Source organism: Gopherus flavomarginatus, chromosome 9 (assembly GCF_025201925.1).
Source record: "Gopherus flavomarginatus isolate rGopFla2 chromosome 9, rGopFla2.mat.asm, whole genome shotgun sequence".
Classification (NCBI taxonomy): domain Eukaryota; kingdom Metazoa; phylum Chordata; order Testudines; family Testudinidae; genus Gopherus; species Gopherus flavomarginatus.
Window position 1 is genome coordinate 56372638 of NC_066625.1, and position 17870 is coordinate 56390507.

Here is a 17870-nt window from a genome sequence, read left to right on the forward strand (position 1 = left end):
ATGCACTGCTGCAGGCTGGGGACTGACTGGCTAAGCGGCAGTTCTGAATAAAAGGACCCGGGGATTACAGTGGATGAGAAGCTGTATATGAGTCAACAGTGTGCCCTTGTTGCCAAGAAGACTAATAGCGTATTGGGCTGCATTAGTAAGAGCATTTGCCAGCAGATCGAGGGAAGTGATTATTCCCCTGTATTTGGCACTGGTGGGGCCACAGCTGGAGTATTGCATCCAGTTTTGGGCCCCTCACTACAGAAAGGATGTGAACAAATTGGAGAGAGTGTAGCGGAGGGTAATGAAAATAATTAGAGAGCTGGGACCCATGACTTATGAGGAGAGGCTGAGGGAACTGGGCTTATTTAGTCTGCAGAAGAGAAGAGTGGGAAGGGGGAGGGTGGATTTGATAGCAGCCTTCAACTACCTGAAGGGGGGTTCCAAAGAGGATGGAGCGAGGCTGTTCTCAGTGGTGACAGAACAAGGAGCAATGGTCTCAAGTTGCAGTGAGGGAGGTCTAGGTTGGATATTAGGAAAAATTATTTCACTAGGATGGTGGTGAAGCACTGGAATGGGTAACCTAGGGAGGTGGAATCTCCATCCTTAGAGGTTTTTACGGCCTGGCTTGACAAAGTCCTGGCTGGAATTATTTAGTTGGACAATCCTGTCTTCACACTGCCCATCATATATTGAAGTTGTGCCAATTTAGAGAAAGCCTGACCCTGCAGTATTCTGCTATAGCAATTTGGGCTTTTTTTCTGAGCAATATGAGAGAGTTTGATTCTACTGACTCAAATCCATCATTCCACCTGGAATAGTCTGCTGTGTGGGAGGACTGAGTGATCTATGCCTGACAGTGATGATAAAAGTATGAGTGGAACATAGCAACTATTTTTACTGCAAACTTATCATTGGATGAAAAAAAGCAAGAGTGGAAAAAATTGTGCAAGCCATTGTTTGTTTCTTTTTCATAAAATCCCAACAGTGTATTTGAAAAGGTTATACTTAAGTTAAGAAACTCCAAATTTCATCTTTTTCTCTTTTGTTTTAAAAGTCAAAGTGATTCTTTACATTATTTTTATTAAATAAAATCCTTCAATGTTTTTTTCTTGCCGTAATCAATCAGTTGCTGTAACCCAGCATCCATGAGCCACACAACCTTAATAAACCAGAGTGCATAACCCATTGCTTCTGAGTAACCCTACAATATTAAACCAGTGAATGTACATTTCTTTTGGTAAGGAAGCATTACTAAGCCCTCAAGGAATTAGAGTAGACTATTCTGAACCTCCATTTATCACTAGCTGTTGCAAACAAAAAATGGAGAAAAAAAAGTAAGTTTTGAAATCGTTGAAAATAGCCTCTGCAATGTCTTTTTAAGCTTACTGGCTTCTTTGTAACAGATTGCTTTGATGATATTTCCGTTGAACTCTCAGATAAGACCACATATTATTTTTTATCATTCAGAAAATGTCCAAAATATCCTCCCACCATCCTCGTAACTTTCAAAGGCCCAGGAGTCTGACACACACCCCGCACCTGACAAAAGATTCTCTCTGCAACAGCCCTTTGAAGCCCTTTACTTACTGATGAAGCAAACACATTTGTTCTACTGCGTTCACCCCCTGCTATCGTTTCACTAGCCACCCCAGCATATCCTTTGCTGTCAGCTTCAGCAAAAAAAACATCACTTGTAAAACACAGAACATGAGCTACTGAAGTCCTACTACCCCTTCCATTCTCCCTCTTCCCCTGTAATGCATCAAACTGGCTGAGTGACTCTGTAACTAGGTTTGGCACATTGCTCTGAAATGTAAAGAAGCAGCTCTCTAATGAATCAACAGGAGTGCTGCATGAGAAAGCCTCCAATGAAAGAATGGCCTTAGTAACAGCATCCCATCCATGTTCAAATGTGCCTATATTGAGGTCAACCACCAAAGACATAAGTGCAGCAGCAGAGCAACATGGCATGGCAGCAATGGTGGCATGTTTCAGGAGGACAGCACGAACAGTAGCAGAGACGTGACAATGTTGATAACTAGATCTACATTAGTTCAGTATTAAAGCTGGCATGGCAATATTTTATTCTGCAAAATTCTGCAAATTTTATTTGTCAAATAAATGTGGAGGCTCCAACATGGCATTGGGGAGCACAGGCCACTGGCTGCACAGAGGTGGGAGATCACTCCTCCCCAGGACACGGACTCAGTGGTGAGGCTGCACCCAACCCTGACACAGCGCAAGAACCGGGCTGGCCCCAGAAACACCCCAGGGCACTGCCCCTCTGTGCCAGGTGCACCAGGTGTGGGCAGACAGGCTCAGCAAGGCAGGTTCCAAGTGTGGAGGGGCTTAGTGGGGGGATCCAGGTGTGGGAGAGAGGGTTTGATGTCAGACAATCTGGGTATGGCCAGCTCAGTGGGGCATCCGGGTGTGGGGAGATCTGGATCCAGAAGGGCTTGTTGTGGGTTCTGGGTACAATGATAATGGGACTCTGCGGGGGCATCCAGGTGAAGGTAATAGATTTAAAAAGTCAAGTCTATACAATTAGCAACAAGTAGGGAAACACTGGGCACTGAACTTTAGCATAAGATTAATATTCAGCCCTTTGTCCTGAGCCCCTTTTGGATACCTGCAGGGGGCTACTTCCCCACCAGCTCAGGTGGACCATATATACACTCATTACTCCAACTAATGCCAGTCAGAAAATTTTCATTGAAACAATTATCCATTTCAAAATGCCATTTCAGTGTAGCCATTTTGTGTGTGAAATCATTTATAAGATGATAAGCACTCAGTGTACTAATTAGATAACCAGTTATTTCCAATATCCTTGTGTATGTCTACAATTTTTTTCCGGCTAGTGAAAACAGCTGCTCCTGTAATTTGTACTTTCAGAGTTTATCTTATTTTGGTTGGGGCTCAGCAGGAAGGTGTCTGGGTGTTAGGGGGATAGAGATCAGCAGAGGGGGCTGGGTGTGGGGAGCTCAATGGGGGGGTCTAGATGCTGAGGGAGTGGGGCTCAGTGGGGTGTGGATCCAGATGCAGATGGCTGGGGCTCAGTAGGGTGAGGATCCGGGTGTGGGTGGCTCATTGGGGTCGTCCAGGTGCAGGGGAAGTGGGGATAGTCAGGGGGTTCTGGGTGCAGAGGAGGGTGAGGCTTGGCAGGAGGATCTGAGTGTGAGGGGATCTGGATGCATAGGGGTTGGGCAGATGGGGGAGCAATACAGTGATCCCTCCCCTGTAGCTGAGGAACAATGGATGTAGGAAGCATAGGGGGGAGAGGATTTTGCAGAGCTTCTTACAGCCATGGGAGAAATCTATGGGTGGGTCTGACATGGCCCTGGATGCCGTGCAGGGGAAGAGAAAGTCCTGTTCTCCCCAGCCCACATTCGCTCTTGTAGCTTCCCTTGGCTTCCCTATTAAAAAGTCATTTTTCCGTGGGGAAGCAAAGAAATCTGCGGGGGACATAAATTCTGTGCATATGCTGTGGTGCAGAATTCCCCCAGCAGTAAACCTCTCTGTGCCTTTAGTATATTTTTATGGCAAGAGTCACCAGATGGCACTGTTACACACAGTCTTACAAGTTCTGTTTCTTAGAGTGTCTTTGAAGAAATTCTGTATTATTGTTAGTTCGATGATGCAGCTTCTTTGGCAGGAGAGGAGATGCTGCAAACTAAGTTTTATTTCTCCCTTAATTTCTTCATCTAAAGCAATGGTTCTCAAACTGTGGGTTGGGACCCCAAAGTGGATTGCAATTTAATGGGGTCGCCAGGGCTGGCTTAGACTAGCTGTGGCCTGGGCCTAGAGCCCGAGCCCCACCACCTACGGCCCAAGCCAAAGCCTGAGGGCTTCAGCCCTTGGCAATGGGGCTCAGGTTCAAGGTCCCTTGCTTGGGTCTGAAGCCCCCCTCCACACACCCACCCACCCACCCACCCACACACACACACACACTTGCTTGGGGCGGTGGAGCTCTGGGTTTTGCTCCCCAACCCAGGGAGGCTGGGTTCGGGCAGGCTCAGGCTTTGGTCCCCCACTCTTGGGGTCATGTAGTAATTTTTGTTGTCAGAAGTTTGAGAACCTCTGATCTAAAGATTCTTGATCCAAAGCAGTTTACTGAGAACTTGGGCCAGGGTGTTGGGCTGAGTTTTCTAAAAGAGGGGTTTGCCTGCCATAAGTGACCACACCAGTTAAGGACTGATATCTGTAGTGTAAATAAACAAGTTGCACAAAGAAAATACCCAGGTTTCACATAATTTATTTCACCCATAAACCCTCAAATATCACTCAGCAGAGCTGCAACAATACCAGTCTATAAAATGGGTACCATATAATAATTAACACCAATCTCCCAGTGAGGTGGTGAAGGTTAATTAATGTGTGTAAAGTAATTTGGGCTGCTCAGGTTAAAGTAATTATAAAAGTGCAACAAATTCCTATTTATTATTAATACAACTCCATTTAACTCCACCTTTTACATCTTCCATCTGAAATGCCACATACCACACATCTGCTTCAGTCAGGGGAAAATTTTAAAAGACAATCAATACAAATATTCATACTATAGATCCTTCCCTTCCCCCTCTTCATCACCTTTTTAAAACAGAATTTATCTAATTAAAATATATTAGGAGTTACATGCATAATTCTTTTGTGTGTCAGAGGAACAACAGTCCCCATGGGTTTATACACAGAAATATTTACAGCATTGGTTTGAGTCTTCCATGATGTATGTAGAAATGCCCTGTAGGTGGCAGCAAACAGAATGCATGGTAGTAAATATCGTCAAGGTGAAAAAGTATAAACTGGTACAAAACATTCAACAGGGACAGTCAACGATGTTAGTTAAATGCATTTTTATTTAATCCATTATGAACTGACCTCATCTATTTTGTATATTATGGAGAGAGATACCAAAAACAGCCTGATTCAAAGGAGATAGCACATAAGGAACAGGATTAAGCATTTAGCAACACAAGACTATTTTTGCCAATTTCATAAAATTCTGAATTATTTGAACCATTTGCCCTGCAAATTGAAGGCTATCACTAAATATTTCTTTGAATAAATCAAAAAGGCCATTAAAATAATTTCAGCTGAGGGCAATTTGTTATGAAATGGAGGTCAAACTCATTAGATCATTGTGGCAGGTATCCTAATAACATCCTGACAAAAATGAGCTAACATTATAAAAACTGTATAATTATTTTGTTTGAAATATTAGATCATTGTTAAATGAGCGCTAAAATATATCTTATAGTGGATGACATAAATTCTTCCCCTGAAAAATTGGCCTTCAGATGCCACAAGGGTTACAGAGGGGCTGTGGACTCTGAACAAAGCCTGCCATTTCCATTTGGATGATGGTATTACCTTTTGCCTGCTATAACAGGGGTCGACAACCTTTCAAAAGTGGTGTGCCGAGTCTTCATTTATTCACTCTAACTTAAGGTTTTGCGTGCCAGTAATACATTTTAACGTTGTTAGAAGGGCTCTTTCTATAAATCTATAATATATAATGAAACTATTTTTGTATGTAAAGTAAATAAAGCTTTTGAAATGTTTAAGAAACTTCATTTAAAATTAAATTAAAATGCAGAGCCCCCCCCCCCCCCCCCCGGACTGGTGGCCAGGACCCAGCAGTGTGAGTGCCACTGAAAATCAGCTCATGGCACGCATGCCATAGGTTGCCAACCCCTGTGATATAATCTGCTTCTTTTGTTGCTACACCTGTGTGGTGAGCTGTGATTGGCTGGCTGATGTTACCCAGAATACTGCATAGACACAATGAGAAACTAGAATGAGCTGGAGAGATGTTTTACTTTTCCTTGTAGCCAGTGAGGGAAATTGGCAGTTGCCAACCAGAAAAAAACAAATATTGGTAGGGAGGAAGACACTTATTTTACAAACAGTGAGAGTAAACACCAGCATAGTAAAAAAAGCCAAATACTTAGCACTATCCCTTTAATCATCCCTATCACTTTAGAGAATTTAGTTACATGAATCTCTCTCTTCAGATTTTCCTGCTCACAAACTTCTGAGTCTACGGTGGAAGCAGGTGACATCTAGATGTAAATAGGCAAAACTGTGGAAAAGGGCTTGATCTTGCAAGCTTGATTGTTCAAGATGCTGAACACTCTAGCTGGATCCAGCAAAACACTTGAAGCATGTGAATGGTCCTCTTGACTTCAGTGGAACTACTCATGTAACTCAGTGCAACTTTAAGCACAAACTGAAGTGCTTTCCTGCTCAGCACCTTGCAGGATTGAGCCCAAAGTGCAAACAGCATCAGGCAAAGATCACTCTGTGCTTGGCTTATGACAGGATGGGCGAAAATGTACCGACTAGGGGAGATAAGGTGGGTGAGGTAATATCTTTTATTGCACCAACTTTTATTGATGAGAGAGACAAGCTTTCACAACGGCTCTTCTTCAGCTTTGGGAAACTAACTCAGAGTGTCACTGCTAAATGCAAGGTGGAACCGATTATTTAGTATAAGTAGTTGACATATATTTCAAGGGACCTTTCAAGGTGAAGCAGATGCCAGGTTTTGGAGTAACTTGCAGCTGCTACAGATGGTGCTGGGGGTGACTAGTACAACTGCTTCTCAGAAATGAAAAGAGCCAAGTCTATTTGTAACTGTCTTTTCTTTAAGATTGTTTTACAAACAAGTAATGAGCTAGAGTAAGTCGCAATGGCAATGTTACGTAGGGATGGAAATTGTAAGAGTGCACTTGGGCTCCAGCCTATTTTATGTAATGAGCTGATGATATGATGAGAAAAGACCTCAATAGGCCATTAGTAAAAGAAAGATTCTAGGCATTAGGAGATCCTGGACCACTGGTTGCAAACTAAGAAGAAACACTGCATGAGGTTCTAATGCAGGGGTCGGCAACCTTTCAGAAGTGGTGTGCCGAGTCTTCATTTATTCACTCTCATTTAAGTTTTCGCACGCCAGTAATACATTTTAACGTTTTTAGGTCTCTTTCTATAAGTCTATATTATATAACTAAACTATTGTTGTATGTGCAGTAAATAAAGTTTTTAAAATGTTTAAGAAGCTTCATTTAAAATTAAATTAAAATGCAGAGCCCCCCGGACCAGTGGCCAGGACCTGGGCAGTGTGAGTGCCACGGAAAATCAGCTCACGTCCCGCCTTCGGCACCCGTGCCATAGGTTGCCTACCCCTGTTCTAATGAATAGGTTAGGCCCAGATCCTGCAAATACTTAGCCACATGCTTAACTTTACCCTTGATTAGTCGTATCAGCGCTACAGGCTAAACTGGGAAAATCTGAACTTTAATTCTCCACCAGTCTAGCTCTGAGTGGTACCAATAATGAAAGCTACAGTATAGCCAAGACACAGGTGTTTTTACTATCCTTTCATTTACTTGGCTCTGCACTTGTTTGGTATGTTCCTTTTATGATGTATTGTTGACAAATACAGTGCAACTTTGCTTGAGCAGAAGAATGTTCCTAGTACACAGTAATATAACTAAAAACAGAATACAGTAGTGGTAGTTCATGTGCTCCACCTCAGAGAAAGCCTGCAGTGGAAGGAACTTTTCCCTTGCACTCCTTTTGCATGTTGTTTTTGTAGTTATGAAATAGGAACCCTGCAGCAGATCTTTGGCTTAAGATGTATATTTAATCAGGCTGTTTGTCCTTTCATCTCTAGTAGACTGAAATGCAAGTGCTGGTGTAGACTGAAATTCTAAAAATGGTAGAACCTCATTATACAAATGTGGGATCCTGCCAAAAGTAAAGGGAGCTGATAGGAAGGCACTAGCTAAACCCGTGTATAACTGTCTTTGCTTCCAACTGGATTCCTGTTGCTGTCAAGAATTTTTTTTTGACTGTGAGACATGTCACAGAAGCTATATATATTTCCCAGGAAGAACTGGGAGCAGCTCTGAAAGGGCTTTTATTCTCTCATGTTCGATTCACAGTAATGTTCAGTGTACACACTGGATCCTTTGCAGAAATAAAATCAACCCAGAAATCAGTTGCTGTGTCTTTGTTGATTTCTCTTCCAGTAAATATTTTACACAGAGTCAGGTATAAGTTAAAGAGTAGCGAGAGTTATAAAGGAGTATGTAAAGATAAGGCAGTGACTCACTCACAGGAAGAGAGACAGGAGTCAAAAAGAAGAAAGTAACCCTACCTTGTAAGCCCCTTCTCTCCCATCCCCATCTCAAGGTCCTCTCACAATCCAAGACAAGCTGGATGTTCTTGCTAAAATGATCAGCAGAGTAACTGCTAATAATAGTGACAATTCAAACAGTTATTAGGTTTAAGAGTTAACATCACATTTTGATTAATAGGAGCAGTTCACACTCTTCTTAGAGATACCATTTTAGACTAACTCAAGCTCTGTCTATGCTATAAACATGACCTCATCAGGAGATCTAGTTACAACAACTATGCTGTAACTCAGTTACAAGTTATAGTGTAGATAGGACCTAACCATGTCCTTGTAACCAGTCATAAGCTTTAAAATGAAAGCTCAAAAGCTGCAGAAACAAATAGGGCCATCAGGGAAGTACCTGTGTGGGACAGCACGACCTACTAATTACCTTCAGGAGACGCATTTCCAATAGATGAGCCAGCAGGAGCCTGAGGACAGTTGTAAGCAGAAGAGAGATGAGGCCAAGACTGGATGAGTGAGCAAAAAGGGAAGGGATTGTCAAAGTGGTTACCAGATGGGAGAGAGCCTGTACAGAACTTTGAAAACCAGGAGGGACAGTCCCAAGATTTCTCCCTTTTTCATAGCACAGAACAAGATGAACAAACGTCTGAAAAACAGATTAACTTGGCCAGAGAATCTAAAGCCAACCCAGATCTATTCCTAGTTAAACAAAATTCCAGAGCAGTAAATGCAGTGTTAATATACTTCTGGGTAATCTGCCAGCAAATGTAATTTATTTTAACAAGAGTGCTCTGTTTCTAAATGGAATTATTTGTTACTTTGTTTTTGAATTATTGTATTAGTTTGGCCTTCAGCTATAGACAGTATCGTATTAATCAGATCAGCCTAACTGTAGGCTTTTAACCTAATACTGTGGCTTTTGTGGTATTTCTCAGACCCAAAAGGATTGCCTGCAAAATCCCAGCTCCTATCACCGTGCCATGGCTGTTGGCACCAAAACCATATATCAGAATAAAAAGGGAACAGAAAGTCCAGTTAGGGTTACAAAGACTGATGTTGAATCCTGCCATTTCTTGAAGTCACTTAAAATTAGGGATTAAAAACACTGTAATTTTTTTTAATATGGTAGAAAGAAACCAAATAGATGGGGGACTTAATCAGCTAAGAGAAAAACCTCAGCCTTTTTATTGCCTATTGTAGTCGGATATGTTCCTTATTCTCTATAAATCACCTTTGGCTCTAAAATGGACCTCACGTACAGTATTTGAAGGGTAATGTGAACCATTCCTCCCCCATTTATGTTATCTGAAACTCACAACTTGCAGATCCATCAAAGAGTGAGGAGAAGCAAAAACTTCATCTTGTAAGCATGGTGTGACTCCTGCAAGATAATTTAGTACAAATGTAGGGCAATTAAATTATTGCAGGTTCTAACCTGTGCTCCCACAAGTTATTAAATAAGGTAGGTAGGGCTCAAACAGGTGAGAGGGTTCTTTTTCTCTAGAAAACATCAAAGAATATCTGAAATCATCACAACCCAGATACTTACAACTGAAAGCCCCAATATAAAACACCAACAAAACTGGACACCGGTTTTTAAGCTGATCATTAAAGACAACTGATCACTAGAAATTGTGTCTGGAAAAACTAAATTCCACTGTATGTGCCTGACATTTGAAATAATTCCTAAGTGATCGGTGTATTTAATTATGAGCCCTCAGATTCTCATGAACTTCCTCAAATCCTGCAAAATTAAAACCTTTTTGAATTGTTTAATCTGTCTCCTCAGCAGTTGAAGAATGTAGTTATTTTGTTTACATGATTAAAATGGATTAAATAGTATGAACAGTTAACTACATCAAATTTATGTGACCCCATAAAAAGTTGAGTAGAAAAGAATTAGTCTTTGGTTTTATTAATACACTACTGCAGGTTCAAATTATCCTCTGACTCAGAGATTAGACTGCCATTTTGTTGTCTCCATCTTTTTCCGGCCACACAAATGAATTCAATAGATGTGAGGATAGAATTGTGTAGACTCAAAATGGCTTGGGGAACTAGAGTGTGAAATGTCTGTAGATCTGAACATCATTTTTTCCTTAGATGATAATCCAGATCCCTGTTAGAGACAACAGCTCCTTCTAATTTACTACGCACACAGTTTTACAGGTTTATCCGGGAAGCCCCATGTTATGGTCCCCATCCTTTCACATTAGGGTGACTAGATGTCCCGATTCTGTAGGGACAGTCCTGATATTTGAGGCTTTGTCTTATATAGGTGCAATTACCCCCCCCACCCCATCCCAATTTTTCACCCTTGCTATCTGGTCACCCTATTTCACATGCAGAGAATTGCAGCAACTCTCTTCAAAGCCCCACAATGGCCCCTTAATCAGAGAGAGGAGTCAAAATTGATGTGAGGGGCTGTATTCTCCTATGCCAAGGTCCAGTTATAGCATTTCAACCCCACGCAACCTCTACTAGTCTGGAAGGCATGAAAATAGGAACCCAAACCTCGAAGTGGCAGAGCAGTCCTGTATTATTATTATTATTTATTATAATCATAATAGCCACTATGGAGAACCACTCTGCTAGGCATACCCATAGTAAGCAACGGTCCCTGAGTTAAAGAGTTTACAGTCTAAATAAATCAGACAAGAGTGCAGTAAGTATTACTATCTCTGCTTACGGATCTTGCTTAGGGCTTGTCTACACTGGGAACTTATTCTGAAACAAGGTGAGAATTTAAAGTGTTATAGCTATTCTGGAATAACTGCCCATATGGGCCCTTTTTTCCAGAATAAGAGTGTTCTAGTCAATTTTCTTATGGAGACAGACACTGATTACTGTAGGCCCACATCCACAAAAGGACTTAGATGCTGTGACATTCAGAATTGCAGCATGTAGAATATCACAGGAACAGCTCTACAGTTCATAAAGTCTGAGTAAGGCACTTAGGCACCTACACAATGAATGGGAAGAGATAGGTGCCTTAGAATGAGATCCACAGAGGTGTGTATCTCTGCTTGTGCCTCACAAACTGGAAGAAAATAGGCATTTGGATGCCTAAGTTGCGTCTTGGGCCTCATATGATAGGCATTCTTAGAGGCTGTCTACTGGATTAGGCCCCTCAGTTGTGTTCACACAAAACAGCTGGGGAGAGAGAAAGAGGACCTCCCTTACAAGTTATAACCTTTAGCCTCACGGTTAGCATTCTCACCCAACATGTAGAAGACCACTGGTCCAAGTTCTCCCTGCCTGATAGGAAGGGATTTGAATAGGGATCTGACATCTCTCAAGTATGTGCCCTAACCAATAGGCTATACAGCCATTCTAACTTTTTTTACCAGCCTAATTAATACTTATTTAATTAAAGTGGAACAACTTCAACAGAAGAGATTGAGGGAGCCACTGTACATCAACACATTCGATAGCCTAGTGGTAAAAGCACTGTGAGCAGTTGTAGATCATTGTTCAAATACCTTCTCCTCAGGGACGTGCGCTGGAATTTATATTTGACCACTTTTGGAGGGGTACGTTATACCATATCAACACATGCACATACATCATATGCAAGGAAATAAATAACAGTACATGCACCATTTCAATGAAAATCCATGCACTGTGGAACAATCTGAATAAATGTATTCAGAAGTACCTGGCTGTGGCAGTGTCACAGAACGCCTCTAGCCTCAGGGCTGCAGTGGGGAGAGAAAGAGCTTTTCCAGCCCCAGGGCTGTACAATGGGGAGGAGAGAGCTCCTCCTCCTTCTCCCCACACCTGTTTGTGTGAGCTTGCCTGAGGGGCCTGATCCAGTAGGTGGTCTCTGAGCACTCCCAGCAGATGTGGGCCCGCACATGACTTTAGGCAGCCGAATGCTTATCTTCCCATGCTGTGTGAATTGGGATTTAGACACCTAATTACCTTTGTGGAGTCCACCCTGAGGTCTCACTATCTTTAATGTACTTATCCACACTACATCTCTGATTTTACAGATGGGTAGCAGAGGCTCAGCGTGACTTGCAGTATTTGATGTTTTTCTTAAAGCCTCAGGGTACTTAAGAATCTTTCCTTTCTTGCCCTCTTGGCTGCAGAAAAAAGCTAGGCTAATGCAAATCCTAGAGGTTCCAACACTAGAGGACAAATTAACACCTTCCCCCGACAAAATAAAATATTTTTAAAAATCTCACAAGTTTCAAGCCAATCTCATGAGTCTCAGAAGAGCTGAATTATAATTTTGGAACATCTGTGATTGGCAATGCTGTACATGCCAGGCTAACACCATAACAACTGGTCCATCCTCTCTCTACCGAGCTCCTGAATCCCACTCCCATGCCTTAACCTCAAAACCACCTTGAGCTTCTCCCGCGCTGCCAGTTCCCACAATACTTAGAGTTTTCCTTAAAGCCTCCTCTCCTGGAGTCAGGGGATTATGGGGAAAACTTCACTTCAACCAAAGGCATTTTCTACTCCTCCTGAGTCTGGAGAAAAGCTTTAAACCATGACTAGGGTGTGTCCTAAAGGCAAAACCTAGAAGCCAAATAAAAGAATCCAAACTTCATTATTTTTTAAATCACATGTTTTGAAGCTAACCTCATGATTTTAGAGACCAGACTGAGTTGGTGATACAGGGTCCCATGTCCTGCCTGCTGCCCCCAGGCAGGCACCCAGTGCAGAGCAGCGCTCAACCAGCTGCCCTGTCCTCGCCCACTCTGACTGCTCCTTTGTGTCACATCACATCCCCCCGGCCATTCCTGGGCCTTTCATGGGTGTCATGTCACAGGCCAGGCCGCCCCGCCATGTGCATGGGGCATGGGCGTACGATAAGGGTGGGTGGGTGTTTGACTGACAAGGTCTTTCATCCCTTACATAGACACCTTATCCCCCCTCCACAGGGTTGCGGCTCCCTTAAGAGCAGAAGGGGGCGCCATCTTAGGTACCTCCCCCACCATGTGACAAAGGCAGCCGCCATCTTAGGCTCCTCGCTTGTCCCTTCTCGGGTCACGTGAGGCAGGCGGCCAGCTGGCGGCGGCGGAGCGGAGAGGGGCAGCAGCGGATGGGCACCGGAGCCGGAGCGATGGGGCAGTGCGGGATCACCTCCTCCAAAACCGTCCTGGTCTTCCTCAACCTCATCTTCTGGGTGAGCCGGGGGGTCCCTGGGGGCTGCGGGCCCGGCTGATGCGCTGTCCCTCGGCGAGGGGCTCGGTGCCTGCAGCGGGGCTGGGAGGCCGAGGGGCTGTTGACTCGCTCCCGTCAGTCCCAGACCCCGCTCCTCGGATCTGTGGGGGTGGGGCTCAGCTCCGGGCCGGGTGGAGCCTTCCCCCGGGCAGGCAGGAGACGGGGGGCTGGCGCTGGGGCAGGGGCCTCGTGTAGCTGGGCGGGGGGCTGCCACCCTGAGCTGTGGTGTCTAGTCGGACGGGGGTTGGGAGCCCCATCGGGGCTGTGCCTGGAGGGTGATTCATGCTGGTGAGTGACCGGGCTGTGTCACTGCTCACATCTCCTGCCAACAGATAAACCCCCAGATCTCCCCACAGAGGGGAGAGGCTGAACACACTCTCATCTTCTGCTTTTTAAATAAGTTATGTCAGTTACCAGATACCGTTCCAGTTTTGGGCCACAAAGATTCAGTAAATGCAAGTTAAGTGATAGGTAGGCTGCAGGGCGACAAGGACCTTAGAAGTACTCTAAGAGGTTCCTAAATAACCATGCTCGACCTGAGCCTGGTTATGAAGTTCTTGGTTAATTAGATCTCTGTGCTGAATTCATTCACCTTTCTCAGTTCTGTGTGTGGCCATTTAGCTATGAACTATATACCAAATAATGTATGGCTGGGGGGAGGTGGGCGCACACACTTCATTTAATGTGATAAAATAGTAATGTGCCCTTTTACTATAGTCTCAATATAACTAATCATAGACTTTTTAAATTTCTTGCAATAACTGCACTACTTTACCCTTCCCCTGAATGTTAACTCTGCTGTAACTAAAAACCGTGCAGACAGGAAGACAAAAGCTTTTCTGGGTTAGTAGTAGATCTTTGTAAGCCATATTTTTAATGTAGGTAGATGGGCTATATTGTTAACATAAAACCCAGTGTAATTTTAGCTATATCAGTACAATGTAGCTTAAGTAAAGGAAATGCGATTTACAAATGTTATGGTGGTGTGTTTAAAGAGCACCCTTTCCAAATTGATGGTTTGGAACTGGGATTACAGTAATGCAAGATTGTTGTCACAGCTGTTCAAAAATCTCAGGCTTTGGAAGGGGAAGGGATCATGGGTAATAGAATATTAGAACAGAAATAATGTTGATATAAATAGTTTCACTCTTCAAAATGGGGTTGGTACTAAATCTAATATCCCTGTGTTCCATGGTGTGTGATTTGGTATTAAATTTTCAAGAAGAAATTTCTCACTAATTATATATTTTTAGTGACCCCTGGTGGTACTGCAAAATCTGTGTATATGTGCTGCCTCCTGTCCCACCATTTCTGACTGGATTTGCTTACTCTGAGATTTGTTTGATTTTTAAATTAGTGATGCATGTGCCATTTAGCCCAAATAGCCTCTTTAATATCACTCTTCATTTGGAGCACAGTGCATTGTTGGGTGTGGCTTTTAAAGGTAGGTTTGTGTTCTGTATTATGCTAAATATACTGTACCTTGAAGTAAATATTCATCCTGTGAAATTGGTTATACATGGTTGTAACTAGCCATGTAATTGTTTTGTAACTGGTGTATTTTTAGAGAGTTTAAAATAGATTGTTCTTGGTTAATCATATCAGTTGGATTAGCTATAGATGACCACAAACTCAGTTCTGTTCAATCATATGACTGCTTATCGTAGGTTTAGTGATAATGTCTTCCTATGTTATGTACTTGAGAGAGAATTTTTTTGCACTTACTGCCTCCAAGTATATAATTGTATGGTGACTCATTTGTGTAGTGACTGTTCAAGTTAAACAGTGGTTGGACAGCTGACAACTGTCATGGGAATGGTTCTATGTAATGTTATGAGGTTACTGATTTACAATAATGCTATTACCTTGGTTTGTTAAAAACTTAGTGAAATAGTTTCTAGTACCATATGAAAATGTCTAATCATAATTGTTTTTAATGGGTTTGAGCTCCCAAAAGTTGGAAATATTTTTTTGATTGGGAGTGCATTCAGGGCAGGTCTGCTATTATGATCAATTGATGCTGAGCTATCTGGAGAAGAGACTAGGTATGACAGAATTCTGAGTTCAGCTGGCTTGTATTATTGTGATTTTGTTTTCACAATTTGTGGCATCAAAATGGAAAACTGTAGAAGACCTTCCTTTGCAAACATCAATTCTCGGATTAAAAATCTGGATCTTCAATTCAATTTTAAATACTAGAAGATGGAACAAAAGCTGAATTTTTTCTTTCTCATCTACATATTACTTGTTGTTTCCTGCTCTGGTCTTGACATATGGCATTAATATTTAAGGTCAGCTTTGTTGGTTAAGTAATATGTTCCATATTATCTCAGCCATCTTTGATTTTTCATCTTTTTGTAGTTCCAGTTCTGTTAATTAGATCCTCCAGACTTCTGCTAAAACTTTGGCAGTAGATTACAGCCTGTAATCTGTCAGATAGCTCTAAAATCTCCTGTGATAGACTAAATTTATAAAAGCAATCTCTGAGTCTCTTATGCAAAATATTGTTAGCTCACAGTTTTCCTCATGGTCCATTCTCAGTACAGATACACCAAACTGCTGTTGGGTGTCAGTGTAGAACTCTCAGGGGGATTGTGTCTACTAACTTTCACCAGGGAGACTGGGTCATAAATTCTCTCCTCAATGAACAGACATGTGGTAGTTGAGGAAGAATTTGAACTTCTATTGTGTGTTAACTCTTGAGTAAAAACATTCCACTACATGCATCCAATGAAGTGAGCTGTAGCCCACAAAAGCTTATGCTACAATACATTTGTTAGTTTCTAAGGTGCCAGGAGTACTCCTGTTCTTTTTGCGGATACAGACTAACACGGCTACTACTCTGAAACCTGTCGTCTTATTTTCAGTATCCCCAAACTGTCCATATTTTGTTCTTCCTTTTAATTAGACAGTTTCATTTAATCTTGAAGAAACAGATCATGTACTACTTGATGAGCATGAATCTTTTTTATCTTGCTGTAACTCTTGACAAGGTTTACTTTAGTATTATTTTTACTGTTTTAGTTTATTCCATTTCTTGTTTGTACCACTTACGTCAATTATGCTAGCATTTCTAAGAACAGATCAGCATTTGTTACTTATAGTAGAATAAGAGAGTCACCTACTGAACACTAACAATGAAGACTGAAAAATAAGATGGGCTATTCATTTTCATGATGCCCTATGTTATCAAATCCCCTGCATCTTTCACGTTTTCCTAGAATCTAACATATCAAGCCTGCTAACAGGTAACCACTCCAGCCACTTCTAGTTCTTCATCCAGTAACTTAATTTCACCCACAAGGCTGCCTTTGTCTCCACTCACCAGTGGTTATGCCCATTCCTCCTCCCCATTAAGCTTTTAGACACTTGTTACTTTCTTACTGTTTCCTAGTATGCATTGTAAGAACTTTACTGTGCTGTTATTAGATATTCTATGAAATGTTATCAACAAAAATGGTTCAGTCTCTCCTGAAAGCCTGCAATCCACCCTCCCCCATTATTAGGGTTCTTCATTCATTTTATCCTGGTGATACCTCTAAACCTATATTCCCTTATTTTTTCATAGAAGGTTGCCACTGAGGCAAGTTTTAGCAATTGGGGATAGGTGAGCTGGTATGCACTGACACCGGTATTTGTACTGCTGTCATACAGCCAGCCTGTTGTATCGTTATCACTGGCCTTCATACTCCTTTCCAGGCCTCTAGCTCAGAACTTTCATGATATGCCTGAGCTTCATAGCATGGAGAACAAGAATTCAGAAGTGACTTTTGAATTGCTGTACTGTGGACAAATGCATTAAGTCAGGGGTCCTCAAACTGGGGGTCAGGACCCCTCAGGGGGTCATGAAGTTATTACAGGAGTGGTCGTGAGCTGTCAGCCTCTACCCAAAACCCTGCTTTGCCTCCAGCATTTATAATGGTGTTAAATATATAAAAAAGTGTTGTTAATAAGGGAGAGGAGTCACACTCAGAGGCTTGCTATGTGGAAGGGGTCACCAGTACAAAAGTTTGAGAACCACTGCATTAAGTTAAAGCTAGGGTATTGAAACAAACCAGCATGATGACTTTGTCTTGATATGAAATGGTATATTTTAGCTGCCAATTATAACATTTATATTTTACATAATTTATATTAGGCATTCTTAAAAAATTAAAGGGAACATTAACAGGACATATCAGTTACCCTTCTGAGAGGATCAAGTTGTAAGCCCCCGATAAGTAGATATTGAACTGCTCTACCAATTATTAATGTTACCTTGCAAGAGATTAATCTTGGCACAAACATGACTAATGAAGGAAGAAAGCCTTGCATTATAAAGCTGTATCTCACCAATATGGCACAAGATTGTCTTGTGTAACCAAAGGACTGCACGTTCTTTTTTAAAAGCTAGATTAGCAATATCTAAATCTTTTGTATGAAGCCACGCTGTGAAGGAATTCAGATGTTCATTTATCTGTTCTAGCAAAAGCTGAAGTTAGACTGCATCCACCAAACTTTAAAAGAAACAATAGGAAATCACTAGTAAATATTTCCAGAGAATTTTAAACATAAC

At 42.0% G+C, this 17870-nt stretch overlaps 1 protein-coding gene across 1 annotated transcript in view; it reads left to right on the forward strand.

Moving 5' to 3' along the window:
- The first annotated feature begins 13126 nt into the window (after nt 1-13126).
- Nucleotides 13127-17870, forward strand: part of TSPAN3 (tetraspanin 3) — a 36392-nt gene continuing 31648 nt past the window's right edge. The window contains exon 1 of the mRNA XM_050967101.1: nt 13127-13277. Coding sequence (XP_050823058.1) covers nt 13194-13277 — 84 coding nt within the window. The 5' untranslated portion in view covers nt 13127-13193. The remainder of the gene's footprint in view (nt 13278-17870) is intronic.